This window comes from Rhinoderma darwinii, chromosome 13 (genome assembly GCF_050947455.1).
Source record: "Rhinoderma darwinii isolate aRhiDar2 chromosome 13, aRhiDar2.hap1, whole genome shotgun sequence".
In the NCBI taxonomy this organism is placed as follows: Eukaryota; Metazoa; Chordata; class Amphibia; order Anura; family Rhinodermatidae; genus Rhinoderma; species Rhinoderma darwinii.
This window is the reverse complement of record NC_134699.1, coordinates 44,389,516-44,413,909: the sequence shown is the minus strand read 5'-3', so window position 1 is coordinate 44,413,909 and position 24,394 is coordinate 44,389,516. Positions and strand designations below refer to the sequence as shown.

Genomic DNA, 24,394 nt, shown 5'->3' with positions numbered 1-24,394 from the left:
TCAAGAAAGCCATGTGAGGGCTTGTGTTTTGCGTAACGTACTGTAGTTTCGATCAGTACTATTTTTAGGTACATGCGACTTTTTGATCTCCTTTTATTCCATTTTTTGGGAGGTAAAGTGTCCAAAAAAATTGTGATTCTGGTATGGTTTATTATTATTTTTTATGGCTTTCCCTGCGCTGGATAGATAACAAAATACTTTTGTAGTTCAGGCTGTTACGGACGCGGCGATACCAATTATGTATAGTTTATGTATTGATTTTTAAAAATAATAAAGGACTGAAAAGGGAAAAAAGGGTGATTTTTACTTTTATTACTTTTAAAACTTTTATTTTTACACAACTTTTTTAACTTTTCACACACTGGTCACACGTTGATCAAACGCTGGTCACACACTGGTCACATGCTGATAACATACTGGTCACACAGTGATAACATACTTATCCCAAACTGATCCCATACTGGTCACATACTGATAACATGCTGGTCACACGCTGATCACACGCTGATCACACGCTGGTCACACACTGGTAACATACTGGTCACATACACAGTAAATGCCGTCCCCTCTGGAGGGCTGCATTCCCTGGAACCACCCATCATAGACAGTGTGGGTGGAGAAGAGACTGACCTGTATTCCATTGCGCACAGCATATCTGGGGTGCCTGAGGAACCATCTGAGCCAGAGTAAGTACCAGCCGTGCGATGAGCTGAAAGGGGAAGGTGAGGAGCGGTCAGCTCCGTCGTCTCTGCCTGCAGAGGATGGTCGACACCGTTATGTGTGCTTTCCGCCGGAGGATAATATGAGGTAAGTTTGACCGGTCTGGCCACCTTGGGTCTTCCCTTACCCATTGATACTACTCTAGCACCTCTACTGTGGGGTCCAGGTGAGTGTGTACCGATTCTGGGCAATTCAGGTTATGTGTGAGCCGTTTTAGCTAAGGCTAGGAGCGGAGCTCGGGATTATGCGACCACTCTCCTCGCCCCTGTATTTTTCTTTTAAAAGGACACTCGACATGCCAATGTACTTCTATTTAAAATAATCCCTCGTCTTGTGAACCTGCACTGGTGAAAGGCTGGAGAGAAAAGGAAGAGACACAACGAAGAGATCCTGGGGATAGACCCCACATGTTCCTGACTCTAATTTATCAGCAGAGAACTTTACCAGTGTGCTACCTCTGTTGTCAAGAGCTGGCTGCAAATTCTTCCCGAGATGACCTGTTCTTCTTCATGCTGGAAGTGACGGTGACATTTGGTTTTATGGGGGACAATAAGAAAGCAAAGATGTTAACCTGAGCTGGTGGTCTGGTGCTTAAGTAGTGTCTAAACAGTGTGTGTTTTCTGTGCAGACCCTGGTTCAAATCCTGATGTGTATCCTTCTCTAAAGGGATACCTAGCTGTGTTGTGGCAGGTAGTGTTGTTCCTCCAAAAGTGTGAGGCACCTGGTTGTCCTTATAGTGGAGGCAGTGCAGTAAGTATGTTGCTGCATAAGAAAGTTACTTATAAGAAGAATGTTACTTATGCAGCTGTCTCGTTTGAGACAGCTGTATTTATATAGTAGATTATTGCATATTTTGGCAATATACTCATCACTCAAACAGGTATCAGAATCAATCCATAGGTGGCACTTTGGGAAAGGGGGAAGCAGCCCAGGGTCACCAGGAGGAGAACAACATGGGGATTAGAACCCACATTGTATAGAAGTGATCCCTGTGCTCAACTCAGATCACACAAGCTGTGAGCTAGCTGCACGGCAGCCTTAAGAGGACATATTTTTCACCTCTTTTAAAAACGGGTAATCGGACCTTGAACAAGAAAAACTTTAGATTACATTGGGGAGGGAGGCGGCAGTAAGGGAGTGTGGTGGCTTTGGGCTTAAGTGCCTATGCCTGGTTTGTTACAGAGTTAGCCTGTGTCCCTAGGTTCAAAGCATGTTGCATGCTGCTTGTGTGGTAGGTGGTGGTCTCCTCACTTATATGAGTTTGTTGCTTGGTGACTTCTTTTCCAACAATTTTGGCAAGTGCCTGCCACTCAACAGGGCAATGCGTTTCTCATTTAAAAGTATGCCTCACCTTGTGAACCTAAACTGGTGAAAGACTTTCAAAACTGAGACACAAGGAGGAGCTCCTGGGGATAGAACCAACACATCCCTGACACTTCTAGTTTATCAGCAGAGAACATTACCAGTGCACTACCTCCACAGCTGAAAGCCAACCACAAACTCTTCCAAAGATGACATGTTCTTATTCCTGCTGGAAGTGACCTTGACATTTGGTCTTATGGGGACAATAAGAAAACCCAGACTTATTAACCTGAGCTGGTGGTCTGGTGCTTAAGTAGTGTCTAAACAGTGTGTGTTTTCTGTGCAGACCCTGGTTCAAATCCTGATGTGTATCCTTCTCTAAAGGGATACCTAGCTGTGTTGTGGCAGGTAGTGTTGTTCCTCCAAAAGTGGTGTGGAGGCAGTGCAGTAAGTATGTTGCTGCATAAGAAAGTTACTTATAAGAAGAATGTTACTTATGCAGCTGTCTCGTTTGAGACAGCTGTATTTATATAGTAGATTATTGCATATTTTGGCAATATACTCATCACTCAAACAGGTATCAGAATCAATCCATAGGTGGCACTTTGGGAAAGGGGGAAGCAGCCCAAGGTCACCAGGAGGAGAACAACATGGGGATTAGAACACACATTGTATAGAAGTGATCCCTGCGCTCAACTCAGATCACACAAGCTGTGAGCTAGCTGCACAGCAGCCTTAAGAGGACATATTTTTCACCTCTTTTAAAAACGGGTAATCGGACCTTGAACAAGAAAAACTTTAGATTACATTGGGGAGGGAGGCAGCAGTAAGGGAGTGTGGTGGCTTTGTGCTTAAGTGCCTATGCCTGGTTTGTTACGGAGTTAGCCTGTGTCCCTAGGTTCAAAGCATGTTGCATGCTGCTTGTGTGGTAGGTGGCGGTCTCCTCACTTATATGAGTTTGTTGCTTGGTGACTTCTTTTCCAACAATTTTGGCAAGTGCCTGCCACTCAACAGGGCAATGCGTTTCTCATTTAAAAGTATGCCTCACCTTGTGAACCTAAACTGGTGAAAGACTTTCAAAACTGAGACACAAGGAGGAGCTCCTGGGGATAGAACCAACACATCCCTGACACTTCTAGTTTATCAGCAGAGAACATTACCAGTGCACTACCTCTGCTGCTGAGAGCCAACCACAAACTCTTCCAAAGATGACATGTTCTTATTCCTGCTGGAAGTGACGTTCACATTTGGTCTTATGGGGACAATAAGAAAACACAGACATATTAACCTGAGCTGGTGGTCTGTTGCTTAAGTAGTGTCTAAACTGTGTGTCTAAACAGTGTGTGTCTTCTGTGTAGACCCTGGTTTAAATCCTGATGTGTGTCCTTCTCTAAAAGGATACCTGGCTGTGTTGTGGCAGGTAGTGTCATTACTCCAAAAGTGTGATTTACTTGGTTGTCCTTATATTGGTGTGGAGGCAGTGCAGTAAGTATGTTGCTACATAAGAAAGTTACTTCTAAGAAGAATGTTACTTATGCAGCTGTCTCTTTTGAGACAGCTGTATTTATATAGTACAGGGTGGGCAATTTATATGGATACACCTAAATAAAATGGGAATGGTTGGTGATATTAACTTCCTGTTTGTGGCACATTAGTATATGGGAGGGGGGAAACTTTTCAAGCTGGGTGTTGACCATGGCCGCCATTTTGAAGTCGGCCATTTTGTATCCAACTTTAGTTTTTTCAATGGGAAGAGGGTCATGTGACACATCAAACTTATCGAGAATTTCACAAGAAAAACAATGGTGTGCTTGGTTTTAACGTTACTTTATTCTTTCATGATTTATTTACAAGTTTCTCTTTGTTTACAGCGACATGTCGCAGAGGTTAACACGTGAGGAGCGGATAGAAATTGTGTTGATGTCTGGTGAACGCAGTACCCGGGTCATTGCAGCAGATTTCAATGCAAGACACCCTACGAGACCACCGATCTCCCATGCTACAGTTTGCAAACTGCTTGCCAAGTTTCGTGAAACTGGTTCAGTGTTGGATTTGCCCAAATGTGGACGCATTAAAACTGTCACTAATGAAGAAACATCAGTGGCTGTCCTAGCTTCATTCAGCAAGAGCCCACAGCGTAGCACTCGCCGCATGTCACTGGAGAGTGGCATCAGTCGAACATCCCTTCGGCGGATATTAGCTACTCACAAATGGCACCCTTACAAAGTCCAGCTGCTGCAGCATCTCAACGAGGATGACCCAGATCGGCGCACTGAATTTGCAGAATGGGCAAAACAAAAATTGGAACAGGACCCTCAGTTTACACAGAACATTTTGTTCAGTGATGAGGCAAACATTTATGTGAATGGTGAAGTTAACAAACAAAACCACCGCTATTGGTCTGACACTAACCCACATTGGATAGATCCCTCCAAGACTGTTGGAACACAAAAATTGATGGTATGGTGTGGTATATGGGGTACAAAGATAGTGGGGCCATTATTCATCAATGGAAACCTCAAGGCCACGGGATATCTGAAATTGCTACATGATGATGTGTTTCCCTCTTTATGCACTGAAGCTGGCCCGTTCCCTGAGTTTTTCCAGCATTATGGGTGTCAGGTCCGAGCAATCCTAGATGAACAGCTTCCTGGAAAGGGAATTGGTCGTCGTGGGCCAGTTGAATGGCCCCCTATGTCTCCCGATCTGACCCCCTTAGACTTTTATCTTTGGGGTCATCTGAAGGCAATTGTCTATGCTGTGAAGATACGAGATGTGCAGCAACTGAAACTACGGATACTGGAAGCCTGTGCTAGCATTTCTTCTGTGGTGTTGCTATCAGTGTGTGAAGAGTGGGAGAAGAGGGTTGCATTGACAATCCAACACAATGGGCAGCACTTTGGACACATTTTATAAGTGGTCAGAAACCTGTAAATAACTCATGAAAGAATAAAGTAACATTAAAACCAAGCACACCATTGTTTTTCTTGTGAAATTCTCGATAAATTTGATGTGTCACATGACCCTCTTCGCATTGAAAAAACTAAAGTAGGATACAAAATGGCCACCATGGTCAACACCCAGCTTGAAAAGTTTCCCCCTCCCATATACTAATGTGCCACAAACAAGAAGTTAATATCAGCAACCATTCACATTTTATTTAGGTGTATCCATATAAATGGCCCACCCTGTAGATTATTGTATATTTCGGCAATATACCCATCTCTCAAATAGGTATCAGAATCAATCACTCCATAGGCGGCACTTTGGGAAAGGGGGAGGCAGCCCAGGGTCACCAGGAGGAGAACAACATGGGGATTAGAACCCACATTGTATAGAGGTGAGCCCTGCGCTCAACTCAGATCACGCAAGCTGTGAGCTAGCTGCACGGCAGCCTTATAAGTATATATTTTTCACCTCTTTTAAAAACAGGTAATCAGACCTTGAACAAGAAAAACTATAGATCACATTGGGGAGGGAGGGGGCAGTAGGGCGGCTTGGGGCTTAAGTGTCTAGGCCAGGTTTTCTATGGAGTTAGCCTGTGGCCATCTCTCCATAGGTGGCACTTTGGGAAAGGGGGAAGCAGCCCAAGGTCACCAGGAGAACAACATGGGGATTAGAACCCACATTGTATAGTGATCCCTGCATTCAACTCGGATCATGCAAGCTGTGATATAGCTGCACGGCAGCTCTTACAAAGACACATATTTTTTTCACCTATTTGTAAAAACAGGTAAATCGGACCTTCAACAAGAAAAACATTAGATCACATTGGGGAGGGGGTGGCATCATGACAGCACCGTGGCTTGGGGTTCAAGTGCTTAGATCAGGCTTCCTATGGAGTTAGCCCAGGTTCTTGGGTTTGAGTCTAGCTGCGTGTCACTTGTGTGGTAGATGACATTCTCCTCACTTATATAATCTTGCTGCCTGTGCTTAGAGGTGACGATGTTTTTCCAACAATTTTGTGAAGCGACTGACGCTCGACAGGACAATGTACTTCTATTTAAAAGAATCCCTTGCCTTGTAAACCTGCACTAGTGAGGACCACCGCAACTGGTGGAGGCTCTCCTGGGTGTCCTCCCTTTAATCCGGCCATCCTCACGAGGTGGGGGAACTCTGCTCTAATGGCTGGAATAAACCCAGTAACCCTGGACAACTACAAAATCAGCCCTGGTGACCAGGTTTGCTCACTGTGGTAGCTTCTTACTTCCACCCGGTGCCGAATGCTAACAGCATCCAGCTCCACCTGTCCCTGCAGAATCTGTCAGAGAGCACTCCTGATGGACAGGGAGAGCGCACATCCGCTGTCATAATATCAGAGTGCTATTGTGAAAAAACACTCATACTTACGTAAGCTGTAATTATGGCGACGGCTCCCTCCTGTGCAGTCCGGTCCGTACTTCTTGGATGACGCTGCAGCCTGTGATTGGCTGCAGCAGCGGTCACATGCGATGTAACGTCATCCCAGGAGGCCGGCCCTCTGATGTTATCCAAACCGGCCTCCTGGGATGACGTATGATTCCATGTAACCGCCGCTACAGCCTGTGATTGGCTGCTGTAATCGCTGCGAATACGCCGCAAAAGTCGCAAAACTTGGCTTTCTGTTGCGGGTTTTGCATCCCCATTGAATTCAATAGGGTAAAGCTGCAACGTAAAATCAACAAAAATGCAGCACAAATTGACATGCAGTGGAATTAAATTCCGCACCGCAGGTCAATTTATTAACGTTTCCGCTGCAGTTTTTTTTCGCAGCGTGGGCATGAGATTTTCTAAATCTCATCCACTTTGTGCGGAAATTCTGCAGCATTTATAGTAGCAGCAGAGATCCGTTGCGGAAATTCTGCAGCGTTTACGCTACGTGGGAACCCGGCCTTACTCTATGGAAAACTAGTAATTGGTTCAAAAGGCCGGAAAATATCAAGCTAAAATAATAAGCTATTGTAACTCAGCTCTATTGAATTGAATGGGGCTCAGCTGCACTACCAAACACAACATGTATACATGTGGCATTGCTACTGAAAGAAAGCAAAAAGATTTATATTCCGGTGCAACTCTCTTAAGACATTTGGATGATTCCCCTCCCTTGTTTGGTAATGTGGAGGTTACTGTGGACCCTTGTGGCAGGTACACACTTCCATGGGAAGGCTCTATGTAATGTATACCCTTGCCCCCATTGAATTTGAGAGGCAGAACAAGGTTTTAAACAATGTATCTCTGGCATTTTACAGCTATACCTGACTAATCCTATATGAATTTCCATAAAAATACCTTGCAAATGTCTTAAATGTCTTGTATAAAATATAATAGATAAGAATATGCAGGTGTAGTTATAACATATTTAGAGGACCAGAAGTGTTCTAAGACTTTGCATACAGGGTATGTTCACACGGCTTAGCAAAATACGTCTGAAAATACAGAGCTGTTTTCACCTGACAACAGCTCCTGATTTTCAGACGTTTTTTTAACAACTCGCGTTTTTTGCGGCGTATTTTACTGGCGTTATTGGAGCTGTTTTTCAATGGAGTCAATGAAAAACTGCTCCAAAAACGTCACAATAAGTGACATGCACTTCTTTAACGCGGGTTTCGTTTTACGCGCCGTCTTTTGACAGTGACGCGTAAAATGACACCTCGTTTGAACATAACATCGTAAAACCCATTGAAAGCAATGGGCAGATGTTGTAGGCATAATGGAGCCGTTTTTTCAGGCGTAATTCAAGGCGTAAAACTTCCGAATTACGTCTGAAAATACACACTTTTTGTGGCGATTTTTTTGGGCTTGTAAAAAAAACGCCATGAAGATCATGCATTTTTTTTTACAAGGGTTTTTAGGTACCCTTTTTATCAACATGCCATTTTCTTTAGCCAGTATTCAAGTTCTATAAAGAAACCAATAGGAAAAATCCTGAAAAAAAACGCCAAACCAAAAAAATGCAGGGTTTTTCCTAAAATGGCTATGTGAAACCATCCTAACCTCCCTTACGCCGGATTCACACGAGCGTGTGTTTTGCGCGTGCAAAAGGTCCGTGTGTCATCAGCATATGGTGCACGGTTGCGGCATCGTGGGTGCTTTTCTGTTTTCATTCATTTATTTTACTGCTGTTGAGCACATCACGCGCGGCACCCGGAAGTGCTTCCGTGTGCCGTGCACGATTTGCACGCACCCATTGACTTTAACAGGTGTGTGCAGCACGAAAAACACGTGCAAATATAGGACATGTCATGAGTTTCACGCAGCGCACATGCGCTGCGTGAAATTCACTGACAGTCTGAACGGCCCCATTCATTAACATAGGTCCGTAGCATGGACGTATATCACGTTCGTGTGAATAAGGCCTTAGACACAGAATAATTCCAGCAATTTAAACTGCGTCAAAAAACTTTTCTAAAAACGCTCGTTTTATTAATATGTAACGTATATGTTTTTTTTCCATGGCGTTTGTAAAGTCCTATAGAGAAGAAGAAATAGGGGAGGAAACCTCCAGCTCACCAGTTATGTGCGTCTCCTGACTCTCTGCTCGGATTCCCGCTACGGCTGGCGGTATATAATAGAAAAAACAAGGGAAGTAATCCAGCGCTGAGTCCAGTTGTAAGTTTAAAAAGGAAGCGTTGTTCCCATCTTTATTGAAGTAATATTAAAAATCGTAGGGAGACGCAGTCCCAGAAAAATTGTGAGTAGGCAGTATGCCCCAGCCTACGCGTTTCGAGCAGCTCCTGTGCTCTTAATCATGGCAAAGAATCATGATTAAGAGCACAGGAGCTGCTCGAAACGCGTAGGCTGGGGCATACTGCCTACTCACAATTTTTCTGGGACTGCGTCTCCCTACGATTTTTAATATTACTTCAATAAAGATGGGAACAACGCTTCCTTTTTAAACTTACAACTGGACTCAGCGCTGGATTACTTCCCTTGTTTTTCCTATAGAGAAGCCTATGGAAAAAACGCCTGGAAAAAACGCCACTGACCAAAAGATTGCCAAAAAACAAAATACAGTTGTATGTAGTAGTGCATTTGATATTTTTTTATAGACATTAATGTAGCATCTCACCGCACTAAAAAAACCGCATAAAAACGCCACAAAAGAAAGCCACAAAAAACGTAGCAAAACACGATGTGTGAATCCAGCCTCAAGGTATTTTGACATGGTTTATTTTCGGGCTGATTTTGGAGCATAAGCGAGGGAAAACAGCTCCTGATTTTCAGCCGTTTTTTAATTAACTAGCGTTTTTTGCGACATTTTTTACAGCCTTTTTGGAGCTGTTTTTCTATTGAGTCAATGAAAAACGGCTCCAAAAACGACTCAAGAAGTGACACGCACTGTTTTTTCGCAGGCGTTTTTTTACGCGGCTGTTTTTTTTTTTAAAAAAACGCTCCGTCGAAACAGAACGCCGCTTTTCTATTTAAATCAATGGGCAGATGTTTAGAGGCATTCTGCTTCCTATATTTCAGCCGTTTTTCAGTCATTTACGGCTCGAGAAACGGTCAAAAATAAGCCATGTGAACATACCCTTATAGAAACACCTCAAAATAAGCTTCAAGCTAAAAGAAGCTTCCTTTTCAGCTTCAAACACGCCTTAAAATCAGAGGCTGTTTTCCCTTGAAAACAGCTATGTAATTTTCAGCCACTTCTATTTCTATGTGTGAACATACCTTTAGGCCCTATTCACACGGCAGGGATAGTTGGCACGTGTGATGGCTGCTTATTTAACGGCTGTCACACGGCCGCAGTAAAAACAATACACACCAAATGGGGCTATTGACACGGCCGATTTTTTGAAAAATGGAACATGCCTATTTTGGTCTGTTTTCGCGGCCTCCATGGATGTGATCTAGGTGATGGCCGTGCTTTCTGCCGCTCGCTCTCTTCTCCTCCTCACAGTGTGAAGTGCATGTGAGGAGGATATTTTTTTTGCTGTAGGTAGTGCCACAGAGGTAGTGCCATAGATGACACCCCCAACCTGTAGATAGTGCCAATGTAGATCCACATAGGAGCGAAATCCCTCTGGCCAGGGATTCCGCTCCTAGATGTAGCCCCTGACGTCACTATCCATATATGGACAGTGACATCAGGGACAACTCCTGAAGTGGAATCCCCGGCCGCAGCGTTGCTGACACTGTGGCTGGGGATTCCGCTCTAGGAGAAGTCCCTGACGTCAATATCCATATATGGACAGTGACATCAGGGGCAACTCCTGAAGTGGAATCCCAGGCGCCGCTGCCTAGGATTCTGCTTCAGGAGAAGTCCCTGATGTCACTATCCATATATGGACAGTGACCTGAGGGGAAACACCTGAAACGGAATCCCTGGCAAGAGGGATTCCGCTCTTACAGGGGGCTACAGTGGCACTTTCTACAGGGGGAGTGCCATCTATGGGGGTGATATTTACAATGGAGCTGTGGCACAACTTACAGAAGGCTGTGTGGCCGTACATACAGCGGGCACTGTGGCACTATCTACAGGGGGGAAAGTGGCACTATCTACAAGGGGGCTGTGTGGCACTAACCTACAAGGGGGCTGTGTGGCACTACCTACAAGGGGGCTGTGTGGCACTACCTACAGCGGCACTGGGCACTATCTACAGGGGACACTGTGGCATTATCTACAGGGGGCTGTGTGGCAGTAACTACAGGGGCACTGTGGCAGTATCTACAGAGGGCAGTATCTACAGGGGGCACTGGGGCACTATCTACAGGGGGCACTGTGGCACTATCTACAGAGGGCATCAACTTCTGCGATTGCTGTCCGAATTGCCGAGAAACCAGCCAAAGCTGCAGTACATGGTTCAATGGTTGTGAGGACATGGCAGCAAGCAAAATATTGAGAAAAAGCCAGAAACCAATGCAAAGAATCTCAGGGATCAAACAAATCTCTCTATACTCTGAAAGCAAGAGAAAATGGTGACTGGGCGATCATGCAATCTAACTGTGGGTGTTTTTAATGGGTTGGCACCCAAAAACTTGACAAATGAAATTCATCCACTTTTAAAATGGATAGTGAAAAACGGATGAAAAACAGGTCACAATCGGCTGTTAAACAGCCGAGAAAAACATACCAAAATGGTGGACGTGTGATAGACTGAAAGACAAACAGCCCTGTACTCCTAGATTAAAAAAAATAAAAAAATGCGACCTATAAGCAATTTGTGTAAACAAGCACCATAAAACTCAAGCTTTTTTTTTTAGCACTTTTTTACAGATTGTTAAACTATAACTTTCTTACATAACCCCTTAACGACATTTCTCGTACAATGTGTCAGTTGTCATCAGGCTTTTTCACAATTTTTTACTGCAAAACCATCAGTTGTCATTAGTTTTTACCATCTGTTTTTAACATCAGTTTTTACCACAATGTTCCACCAAAAAGGTAGTCTAGGGTCTAAAATGTACCAATTGTATCAGAGTGCTGCATAGTTTGTTATAGATTGGATATATGATAGATTAGATGCATGTCGTCTACTTGTCATTTCAGAAAACTTCTGACGTGATCCTGGCATGTCAGGGCTCTTCTTCTTTGCTCCGGCCTCGGTGCCATACTGAAGTCTGACACACACATTGTAATGTCACGTGTGTAATATTCAGTGCAGCGCTGAGGCCGGCGCAGAGAGGGAGAGCCCAGAAGGCAGCTGCTGTCCACTCGCCTCACCTCAGATCTTCGAAGCAGCCTTGTGAACCTGCAAAGGCGCCAAACACTAGCCATAACTTTAGGGAGGTGTTAGTTTTTGGTGCCTTTACCAGCTACCCAATCCTAACCCGCATCTCTTCCCCGCCCCACACCACGCCGGGATTGCTGTTGTTTCTATTCACACGACAGGGTCCGGGTGTCGGCTGTTAAAAACGGCCATCTAGGTCCGTTTTTGACAGCTGTTTTGCATCCGCTTAATGTCCGTGTTTCTGTTTGTGACGGCCGATTGTGACTTGTTTTGCATTCGTGTTTCACTGTCCATTTTAGAAACTGATGAATTTCATTTGTAGATAATGCCACAGTGCCCTCTGTAGAAAGTACCACACAACCCCTATAGATGACACAGTGCTCTCTGTAGATAATGCCACAGTGCCCTCTATAGAGAATGTCACAGTGCCCTCTGTATATAGTGCAACAGTGCCCTCTGTATATATGCCACACACACCCCATGTAGATCGCGCCACACAGTCCCCTGAAGATAACACCACACATGAACCCCTTAGATAGCACCACACGAACCCTTTAGATAGCGCCATGCACACCCCCTGTAGATAATGCCAAGCACACCCCTGTAGGTAGTGCCACGCATGCCCCCTGTAGATAGTGCCACCCACACCGCCTGTAGATAGCACCACCTACGCCCCCTGTAGATAGTGCCACCCACACCCCCCTGTAGATAGTGCCATCCTTTAGGGATCCCTCTAGGAGTGGAATCCCCAGCTAGAGCTTTGCTGATGCTCTGATCGGGGATTACGCTCCTGTAGGAGCCCTGACGTCAATGTCTATACATCGACAGGGACGTCAGAGACTCCCTCTAGGAGCGGAATCCCAGCTAGAGCACCGGCAATGCTCTGGCTGGGGATTCCGGTCCAGGAGGAGCCCCTGACATCACTGTCCATTTATGGAAAGTGACGTCAGTGGCTTCTCCAGGAGCAGAATTCCGGCTGGAGCATCAGCAATGCTCTGGCTGGGGACTCCAGTCCAGGAAGGCTACTGATGTCCCTGTCCATATATGGACAGGGACATCAGGGGCTCCCTCTATTAGGGGAATCCCAGGCCAGAGCATCAGGTCAGCAACACTGTGACTGGGGACCATGCTCCTGGAGGAGCCCCTGACTTCGCAGTCCATGTATGAACAGGGATGTCAGGGGCTCTCTTTAGTAGCAGAATCCACGGCTAGAGCGTTGCCGACACTCTGGCCGGGGAGTCCGCTCCTAGAGAGAGCCACTGTTCACATATGGATAGTAACGCCAGGGTCTTCTGCAGGAGCGGAATCCCGGCCAGAGCGATCGCGGGCTGCCGATGGTCATTATGGCAACCTCGGGGCCTAATGAAGGTACTCAGGTCTGCCATATTTGTACACCTATTAATGTACATCCAGGCTTAATAGGAGCCTGTCAAAATCGCAATATACTGCAATACATTAGTATTGCAGTATAAAGTGCAAGGGATCCAACGATCACTGAGTCAAGTCCCCCAGGGGGACTTCTAAAAAACAAAAAAAAAAAACTGTTAAAGTTTTTTTTTAATGTACCAAAAAAAATATATATTAAAAGTTCCAAAATATCCCTTGTCTCATTTTTTCCCTAAAGTAATGTTAACATTAAAAAAAGAAAGTTAATATAACTGGTATCGCTGCGTGTGTAAGAGTCCACTATAATAACATAACTTTATTTAACTTACTCGGTGAACACCGTAAATAAGCAGTTGAAAAAAAGGCCCAAATTGCTGTCTTTTGGTCACCTTAGCCCCACAAAAAATTGGATGTGATAAAAGGTTATAAAAAATTATAGCCCGTCCTGCTACAAATAAGCCATGACATCGCTAAATCGAAAGAAAAAAAGTTATGGGTCTCAGAATATATATATTTTTTTAACAAAAGTGTTAAAACATAAAAAAAATATAATTTTCGTATCGTCGTAATCATATCAACCCCTAGAATAAAGTGAATGTCTAATTTTTGCCGCATGAAGAATGGAGTATAAACAAAACCCCCAAAAAAACACGCAATCTGCGTTTTTGCCCATTTCACCCAAAAAATATGCAGTTTCTCAGTATAGTAAATTAAATGGTGCCATGAAAAACTACTTGTCCCACAAAAACAAGCTCTAATACAGCTGTTAAATGGGAAGAAGGAAAAAAGGCTGGCACTGCTAAAACCGCACAATCGGAATAGGAATATGGAAAGTGGCTTTCTTTCTATTTTGATAGTTGCAGGTAAGTTGCCACGGAGTTGCTCATCGAAAGTGTAGCACAACCAGCTAAATATAGTATAGAAGAATGATCGAGGCACTCACCGGAGCTGGCAAAATAGTTTCTTTATTACAAAAAGATCTCGGTCAGAATGTGGAATTGCCAATTCCACATCCTGACCGAGATCTTTTTGTAATAAAGAAACTGTTTTGCCAGCTCCGGTGAGTGCCTCGATCATTCTTCTATACTCTAATACAGCTGTGTTGACGAAAAAACTAAATAGTTATGTCTTTTGGAAGGCGGGGAGGAAAATACGAAACTGAGGGGTTAATCTGAAAAATGATTGTGATATCATTTTGTAACCCCTTGGAGACGCAGCCAGTTTTGGCCCTGTGGGCATAGCCCCGTTTTATAAGTCTGACATGTACCTTTATGTGGTAATAACTTTGGAATACTTTTACTTATCCAAGCGATTCTGAGATTGTTTTCTTGTAAAACATTGTACTTTATGTTAGTGGTAAAATTTTGGCGATACATTCACTGTTTAATTGTGAAAAACACAAACATTTTGAGAACATTTATAAAAATATAATTTGAATGTACAGTAGATATGAAAAGTCTACACACCCCTGTTAAAATGACAGTTTTTGTCATGTTGCAAAGTTAGTACAGGATTAGTCATTTCAGAACTTTTTCTACCTTTAATGTGACCCATAATCTGAACAATTCCATTGAAAAACAAACTGAAATCATTAAGGCACTGTTCACACAGAGTTTTTTGCCGCGGTTTTTGCAGCAGAAACCAGGAGGAGGAGTGTTTTCTTACCACGAGCAGAAAAAACGCTTGAGGTAAAAAGAAGCGAAATGCCCTATCTTGAGGCGTTTTCCACCTCAAAAACCCCATTGAAATCAATGGGAGACCTTTTTTTGATGCGTTTTGTTGCCGTGATTTTTGACGCGTGTTTTTATGCGTTTTTCGGTAAAAACCGCTCGCGGTTATTCCATCTTTCTGTTGAAGAGATAGCTAAAAAAAAAGCCTAAAAAAAGGCGTAAAAAATCGTGGAAAAAAAAGCGTCAAAAACGTGTGTGGTGAAAAACCACTTAAAAAAACCGGAGCTGATGTTTCAAGGCAGAATTTTCTGCCGCCAAAAAACTTTGTGTGAAAAATAAAAATAAAAAACAAAAATAATGTTATTGTATAAGTGTGAACACCCTCTTATAATAGGGGATGTGGTTGTGTTAAGAATTGGCCAATCACATTCAGGGGGGATTCACACGAGCGTGTATTCGGTCCGTGCGGGCCGCGTGGTTTTCACGCGGCACGCATGGACCAATACAAGTCTATGGCGCAGTACAGACAGTCCGTGCTTTTTGCGCAGCGTTTGTCTGCTGTGCAAAAAGCGCGACAGGTTCAATAACTCTGCGTATTTCGCGCATCACGCACCCATTGAAGTCAATGGGTGCGTGAAAACCACGCAGGTTGCACGGAAGCACTTCCGTGCGAACCGACTGAAACAGCGCACCAGCTGTCAAAAGGATGAATGTAAACAGAAAAGCACCACGTGCTTTTCTGTTTCCGAACATCCAAACGGAGTGTCTTTGCGATGAGCGAAGCCGGACAAGCGAACCGAACTTCACCGGGTTCGGCCGAACTCGTTTTGGCCGAACCCGGCAGAAAAATTATCGGTACGCGACGTCAGGAGATAGTCACTGTCCATGGTGCTGAAAGAGTTAAACTGTTTCAGCACCATGGACAGTGACTTCCGATCCCAATATACATGAACCTGTAGAAAAAAAAACGAAGTTCTGACTTACCCATAACTCCCGGCTTCTTCCTCCAGTCTGACCTCCCGGGATGACAATTCAGTCCAAGTGACAGCTCCAGCCAATCACAGGCCAAGCACAGGCTGCAGCGGTCACATGGACTGGCGCGTCATCCATGGAGGTGGGGCCCGATGTCGAGAGGCGCGTCACCAAGGACGCGTCACCAAGGCAACGGCCGGGAAGTTCTCGGTAAGTACGAACTTTTTCTTTTTTTTCAACAGGTTTTTCGATATTGTGTTCGGCATTCACTGTCGAGGGTGCTGAAAGAGTTAGCTCTTTCAGCACCTTGGACAGTGACGGGCGTCGACTAGCCTAATTTCTATGATGGCGGCTGCGCGAAAATCACGCAGCCGCGCATCATACACAGATGACACACGCAGCTGTCAAATGGTTTTTGCGCGCGCAAAACGCCGCGTTGCTTGCGCACGCAAAAACGCAACGTCCGTCTGTATCTGCCCTTAAACTCATTTTAAATAGTAGTCAGTACACAGCTGCCATTATTTAAAGTGATTCTGAGTAACCCCATACAAAGTTCAGCTGTTCTATTATTATTTTCCTGACATTTTCTTTGTTGCATGTGATAGCAAAAGCCATGGTCCGTAAAGAGCTTACAACACATCAAAGGAATCTGATTGTTGAAAGACATCAGTCAGGAGAAGGGTACGAAAGAATTTCCAAGGCATTAGATATACCATGGAACACAGTGAAGACGGTCATCAAGAAGTGGATTACATTTGGCACAACAGTGACATTACCAAGAACTGGGCGTCCCTCAAAACATGATGAAAATTAGACTGAGAGGCTACCCAGAGGACTAGAGCAACATTAACCCCTTAAGGACGCAGCCTAGTTTGGGCCTTAAAGCTCAGAGTCCATTTTTCAAATCTGACATATTTCAGTTTATGTGGTAATAACTTCGGAATGCTTAAACCTATCCAAGCGATTCTGAAATTGTTTTCACAAAAGACATTGGGCTTTATTTTAGTGGTAAAATTTGGTCAATATATTCAGTGTTTATTTGTGAAAAATAGCAAAATTTTGAGAAAATGTGAAAAAAATAGAATTTTTTTTAATTTTAATTCATCTGCTTGTAAGACAGAGGGTTATACCACCGAAAATAGTTACTAGTTCACATTTCCCATATGTCTACTATATGTTGGCATCATTTTTTGAACATTCTTTTTTTTTTCTAGGACAGTACAAGGCTTAGAACATCAGGAGCAATTTCTTATATTTTGAATAAAATTTCAAAAGCCTCTTTTTTAGGTACCAGTTCAGTTTTGAAGTGGCTTTGAGGGGCCTATATATCAGAAACCCGTATCAAACACCCCATTTTAGAAACTAGACCCCTCAAAGTATTCAAAACAGAAAATCCTTTTTATTCCATTTTTTTCTGTAAAACAGAAGGTTTTACCAGAGAAACGCAACTCAATAGGTTTTACCCAGATTCTTCCGTTTTGAAAAATATCCCACGTGTCCCTAGTGCGGTAATGGACTGAAGCACCGGCCTCAGAAGCAAAGGCGCATGTAGTGGATTTTGAGGCCTCCTTTTTATTAGGCACCATGTCCAGTTTGAAGAGGTCTTGTGGTACCAAAACATTGGAAACCCCCCAAAAGTGACCCTATTTGGCAAACTACACCCCTCAAGGAACTTATCGAGGGGTATAGTGGGCATTTAGATACCACTGATTTTTTGCTGCATTTTGTGGAATTAGGCTGTGCAATTGAAAATCAAATTTTTCCGAAAAAAGGTCCGAATTTTTAATTTTGACAAGGAATAAAGGAGAAAAAGCACACCAACATTTGTAAAGCAATTTCTCCCGATTACGGCAATACCCCATATGTGGTCATAAACTGCCAATTGTACTATTCTTTTTATAAAAAAAATGTACAGCGTTCACCGTGCGCTATAAATGACATATTCACTTTATTTTGCGGGCTGATCCAATTACGGCGATACCATATGTTTATATATTTTTTTTTATGTCTTATGGTGTTTGCACAATAAAATACTTTTTACAAAAATCATTTACTTTTTGTGTTGCCTTATTCTAAGAGCCATAACTTCTTTATTTTTCCATCGAGAAAGCTCTGTGATGGCTTGTGTTTTGCGTAACGAACTGTAGTTTCGATCAGTACTATTTTTAGGTACATGCGACTTTTTGATCTCCTTTTAGTCAATTTTTTGGGAGGTAAAGTGTCCAAAAAATTGTGATTCTGGTATGGTTTATTATTTATTTTTTTTATGGCGTACTTTTGTAGTTCAGGCTGTTACGGACGCGGCGATATCAAATATGTATAGTTTATTTATTTTTATTAATAATAAAGGACTGATAAGGGAAAAAGGGGGATTTTTACTTTTATTACTTTTAAAACTTTTATTTTTTTATTTTTACACTTTTTTACTTTGTCCTGACGAAGCCAGTCTATAGGCGAAACGTGCGTTGAGACGCTTTTTTCTTCCAGGCCTGAGGATGCCATTTCCACTCCCCACCATGTCTCAGGGTATGTGCTCATGTCTTTAAATTGTTGTCGGACGATCACTGCAGTTTACCTCCTTGTCTCTTTGCCTGCATTCTTGTGTTGGGCTATTTGGACATCCTACACTATCCTATGTGCATTGTACTTAGGTTGCACTTTTTCTATATGTGGATATTTTACCACTAGTTACTACTTACAAGTGGGGTTAATACTGTAGCACGTACCATTCCATCTGTACATATTTTCCTACTGTGGGTGGTTACATGAGTGGTTTTTGGCCACTGACCGTCGGTTGTTACTGTTTGTCACTGGTCTTTTACATCTGACCATATTGTTTTTCTTCTCCGTATATGGTCCATCCTTTTTATTCTGGTTATGTTATTGTATATTATATTTAATAAAGATTTTATACTTTTGCAAATATTTTGCTCATTATTTCTTTTGGGGACTTGTTCCCTTATGGTTCGCGTTTAGGTTGTCTACTTGTATAATTGGGACCCCTGCCTACGCCATTGGTTTGGTTAGAGGTTTATGTAGGTTGTCCATTTTTGTCCCACTAGGGGACTTGAAGGCAGGAGGCCCTGATCGCTATTTTAATACACTGCACTACATGCGTAGTGCAATGTATTAGAGCGGTCAGCTACACGCTGACAGCAAGCATAGTGGGTCCTGACTTTGTCAGGACCCACTAGGCTTCCTAGGAGACGCCAGCGCTCACTTCTGCTCCGTTCTGCTGTATCCTGTAGGGTGAGTGCGCACGCTCGTGCCCGGCCTTAAAGGGCCAGCGTGCACACATGAAAATAATCAATTAGCCCATGATCACCCTGGACTATAAGAAGAGCCCTGAAGAACAACCCCATAGCATTATTCCTTCTCCATCAAACTTTACAGTTGGCACAATGCAGTCAGGCAGGTAATGTTCTCCTGGCATTCGCTAAACCCAGACACGTCCACCAGACTGCCAGATAGAGAAGGAAGATTCGTCACTCCACAGAACATGATTCCACTGCTCCAGAGTCCAGTAGCGGTGTGCTTTAGGCGGGATTCACACGACCGGGTCGCGTCCGAGCCCGAGTGCCGGCCGGTAAAATCGGCCATTCTGCCCGGCCGGTTTGCATAAAGTTATGCATCCGCGCCGGGCCGGGCAGATCCGGACAGTGACATCAGCGGCAACTCCTGAAGGGGAATCCCCATGTGTTCGGGGATTCCGCTTCAGGAGTTTCCCCTGATGTCACTGCCAGATATGGACAGAGACATCAAGCGCTCTGTCCAGGAGCGGAATCCCCGAAAACACGGGGATTCCGCTCCTTCAAGGAGCTAAAGTGCGGCTAGCACATAGCAGAGCGGGGAGATACCTCCCCGCTCTGCTATAGTGGCGTCGCTACAGTAGTAGCAGCAGCAGCAGCTGCAGCTGCTGCTAGCGGCGCCATCGAAGGTGTCGCCGGGCCAGGGTGCTTTTAAAACAAGCAGGAGAAGGGAGCCAGCGCAGCGCTCCCTTCCACCTGCTGTACACCCCGGCCCTGCCACACCGTGTAGAGCGATGCCATTCGTCAGAATGGCATCAACTCCTCCTCCTCACATGCACTCTGCGCTGTGAGGAGGAGGAGATAGAGCGCAAGAGCCGGAAAACCCGGCCGTCACTCGGGACACATCCCGGTGATGGCCGGGTATTACCCGGCCCCATAGACTTCTATGGGAGCCGGGCGGCCGGGTACCCGGGCGAAAATAGAGCATGTCCTATTTTTTGACGGGCGGTTTTCCCGGCCGTCAAAAAATGGGTCGTGTGAATAGCCCCATTAGGGGTCTATTATTCCTAATGCAGCCGGGTGCCGGCCGATTTATGAACGGCCGGCACCCGGCCGGGAAACCCTGCCGTGTGAATGAGGCCTTACACCTCTACATCCAACACTTTGCATTGTGCTTGGTGATGTAAGGCTTGCATGCAGCTACTCGGCAATAGAAATCTATGACCTGAAGCTCCCTGCGCACAGTTTTTGTGCTGATGTTAATGCCAGAGAAAAGTGAGCAAGCCTTCCTCCAGCAGGCATTCGATTTCAAGGAATGCCTTCTGGAGAGAGGCTTCTCAGATGAGTCATTGGATATTGCGCTGAAAAGAATTTTTGGAAAAAGATAGGGTTGACTTGCTGCATAGTTAGCGTCAAAATAATAAATTGGACAAAAACAAATGTAAGAAGGAAGGAGGTTTACTTTTTCCTTCCAGCTCAGCCGCCCCCTGGAGTCAGCAATCAGGTCAGCTATTAACAAAAATTGGCATATCATAGAAAGTGATCCGGATCTTAACCCCTTCCCGAAATCCGCCATATATATACGGCACTATCGGGAAGATGTTCCCACAAAGCGCAGTACCATTACCTTGAAGTGGTAGTGCGGGCTCAGAAGCTGAGCCCACACCATCACCACCGGCTGTCAGCTGTATGCCCCTCAATGCCACTTCAGAACTGAACTGCTCCCTGAAAAAAACCTCCTTTTGAAATTTTATTGAAAATGTGAGAAATTGCTGCTAAAGTTATAAGCCTTATAACGTCCTAGAAAAATAAAAGGATGTTCAAAAAACGATGCCAACATAATGTATACATATGGGAAATGTTAATTAGCAACTATTTTGTGTAGTATTACTATCTATCTTACAAGCAGATGCATTTATATTGATAAAGTAAACATAACATAAAGTCCAATATGTCACGAGAAAATCTCAGAAAGGCTTTGATAGGTAAAAGCAAAAGCAGATGGATTTAAATTGATAAAAATGCTAATTTTTGCAATTTTTCGTCACATTTTGGTGTTCATCACAATTAAATACTGAATGTAACGATCAAATTTTACCACTAACATAAAGTCCAATGTGTCATGAGAAAACAATCTCAGAATCGCAAAGGGATTACCACATAAAGTGACAAATGTCAGATTTGAAAATTGAGGCAGTCTGGAAGATCAAAACTAGACGGAGCAGGAAGGGGTTAAAGAAGTAGCTACTAATAAACCCCTTATAAGCTTCAGACGAAGCAAGAATATTAGTGATATGCTAGTTAGAAGTACGCTAAAAGAAGGACCACGAGACTTGGTTTGAAAATCAGTTCCAAAGGGGAATTATTAATGTGACCAATGTAACAGTTGTCATTTACTTTTAAAAACTAAGTTCCTGAAAATAGGAGGCACAGCTATTGTTCATAAATTGCAAATCCATATTTGTGGTGTACGCCTTCTTTTGCCCATGTGGCTATTATTATATTGTCAAAACCATACAGTGTTTACATACTAGGTTCCAAGAACACTATTGATCTATTGTGACAGGTGAAGGAGCGCCAAAGTTGATAGAACATGTGAGGAATACGCATGGAGGAAATTCAGACGTCCTCACATTTGCAGGAATAGAAAAGGCTGATAAGCCCTATGCAGGGGTGATCACCATAGAGTTCTAATCCAAAGAGAGGCTAGTTGGATCATTAAGACAAATTAACTAGTCAACTTAGGACTTAACTATCGCGTGTTTTTATTACTCACTGTCTCTTTAAATTTGTATTGTGTATGTATGTTTCCATGGCATCTCACATGACGCACGCATATAAGGAGCGTGGGCACGTCCCATGTAATCAGGTTTGTGAAAGCGAAACAGCTGTTGCCTGCAGTGCTTTAACTACTGCTGTAGCAGCCAAAGCGGCTGTTACGGGGCCCGCAGGATGAGGGGGCCCGTGCAGCCCAGCACATAACATTGTGGGCCGGGCGGCACAGGTCTGCTGATGCCAGGTGGCGTCGCTAGCATCGGGCATCTGGGACCCCGGGCGACTGCCACATTCAATTGTATACTGTTGCAGAGTAGGGAGCTAGCTCCCTGCTCTGCCGTTTACTAGGCTACGGACCACGTTAGGCCTGCATCCTATAAGGCGCATTTTTTTTATGATGGGGTGGGGCACCAAAAGATAATTTCACACGGGGCACCATCTATCTTAAGGCCGGCCCTGGGGGTATTATACTGTATGGGGCAGCTAAGGGGGCATTATACTGTATGGTGGCAGCTAAGGGGGCATTATACTATATGGGGGCAGCTATGGGGGCATTATACTGTATGGGACAGCTATTGTGGCATTATACTGTATGGGGCAGCTATGGGGCATTATACAGTATGTGGCCAGCTATGGGGCATTATACAGTATGTGGCCAGCTATGGGGCATTATACTGTACAGTTGCAGCTATGGGGGCATTATGCTGTATGTGGGCAGCTATGGGGCATTATACTGTGTGGAGTAGCTATAGGGGCATTATATTGTATGCGGGCAGCTATGGGCATTGTACTGTATGGAGCAGCTATAGGGGCATTATACTGTATGGGGGAATCTGTGTGGGCATTATACTGTATGGGGCATCTATGGGGCATTATACTGTATCGGGCAGCTATGGGGGCATTATGCTGTATGGGGTAACTATGGGGCATTATATTGTATGGAAGAATTTATGTGGGCACTATACTGTATGAGGGCATCTGTGCGGGCATTATACTGTATGGGGGCATCTGTGTTGGCTATATGGGGGTATTATACTGTGTGGAGAAGTTATTTGGAATTATACTGTGTGGGAGGCACTATGGGGTATTATACTGCATGTGGGGCAGCTATGGGGGCATTATACTATGGGGGTTCTATGGGGCCATTATACTGCTGTGAGGCACTATAAAAGCATGCTACTGTGTGGGCTGAACCGGGTGTGTATGGGCTGGGATTAGGCAGGATTAGAGACGTGGCTTAAAATGAAAAAAAAAAATGGTCCCTCTTTTCAAAGAACTGATAAATATTCATTGTCGAGAGGGCAGGGGTTGTGGGGGTATGGAGTTTTGGTTGTGAGGGGAGGCCCAGTCAACAGTTTTCTATGGGGTTTTGTCTTTCCTAGTTACACCCCTGTTTGCCCGTCGAAGTCTCTGTCTTTCCCCTTTAAATGGGCAATAAAATAAAGAAGAAAACGTCAAACTGGGTGAGTGCTGCACACTCTTTTCTCTGCAAAAATGATTTATGGACTTGTATGTTTGAGCTGAGCTCCTCCTTTGACCTATACCTCCCAACCGTCCCGGATACAGCGAGACACTCCTGGATTCCGGGCAGGGTCCCGCTGTCCCGGGCGGGAGGTGGTATGTCCCGGTGTCAACTGTATCTACGTCATCACGTTGCAGATACAGTTGAATCCAATGCAAGGAACTGTCAGCTCCCTGCTTCAGCATTAGTACAGAGCGGAGGAGCAGAGGGAGCTCCTCCGCTCGTCGAGGACTCCCCGGGAACAATGCTACTTCAAGGATAATTTATTTGTATATACTGATCTAAGAGTGATTAGCAGAGAGACACATTCATTGTTAATGAGGGTGAGCATTACTTTTGACAAAGGGGGTGGTAGATATTACGCGAACCTCAATATATACCATTTCCTATTTTCTTTACCTTATGTGGTAAATCTGAGACCTACTGGGTACAGTTTAAACTTCTTTTGTATACCAAATAAAACAATTTTTTTTTATTAAGAGTGCAGATGCTCATTGATATTGTACATATAACTAGCTGCATGGTGCTTCAATACCTGGCTATGGGTACAGTGTCCATCTTATAGTGAATAGGTGAAATATTCACCACCATATTGTTATTTCACAATAATGTCGAGTCAGAAGCTGTAAACCATTGCGCTCTGGTCATGGCAGAAATCTAACTCCATTATTCTAAATGTTTATGGCCACGCAAAGACACTATTTTTTAAAAACACAGTAATGTATACTTACCATGCCGGGAAGGGACTCCTCACCCTTGACCTTCAGCTGTAGAGACGAAGGCTTCCATTAATATACTGACTGATATGCAAAAATGTAGCCTGTCACATTGACACAGATGATTACACAAAAGCAGGAAAGATTACAGACTTGATACACAAGTAAACATAAAGTCACATATTTGATTTGATAGGTTTAATGAAACTTCAGACTGACATATATATTTATAAGACGTGCAGTCACGCATAATCTTTTGTATAAAATAAAACCATATAAAACAGACACAGAATCCTCAGTCACTTAACAGCATCTCTACTGTTTCACAACAGTCACAATGTCAATGTACAACATTCTACCTTTTCATATCAATATGCATACCCCAGTTTAAAAGTAAAGGAGTCCGTCCAAAGCAGATCTCATGTAGTGTCTG

At 43.9% G+C, this 24,394-nt stretch overlaps 1 protein-coding gene across 1 annotated transcript in view; it reads right to left on the bottom strand.

The window, feature by feature from the left end:
• The window catches only part of MYO15B (myosin XVB), a 101,986-nt gene extending 77,592 nt beyond the window's left edge, over positions 1 to 24,394 (bottom strand). The window contains exons 1-2 of the mRNA XM_075846653.1: positions 24,343 to 24,394; positions 23,977 to 24,012 (exon numbers count right to left, since the gene is read on the bottom strand). Coding sequence (XP_075702768.1) covers positions 23,977 to 23,979 — 3 coding nt within the window. The 5' untranslated portion in view covers positions 23,980 to 24,012; positions 24,343 to 24,394. The remainder of the gene's footprint in view (positions 1 to 23,976; positions 24,013 to 24,342) is intronic.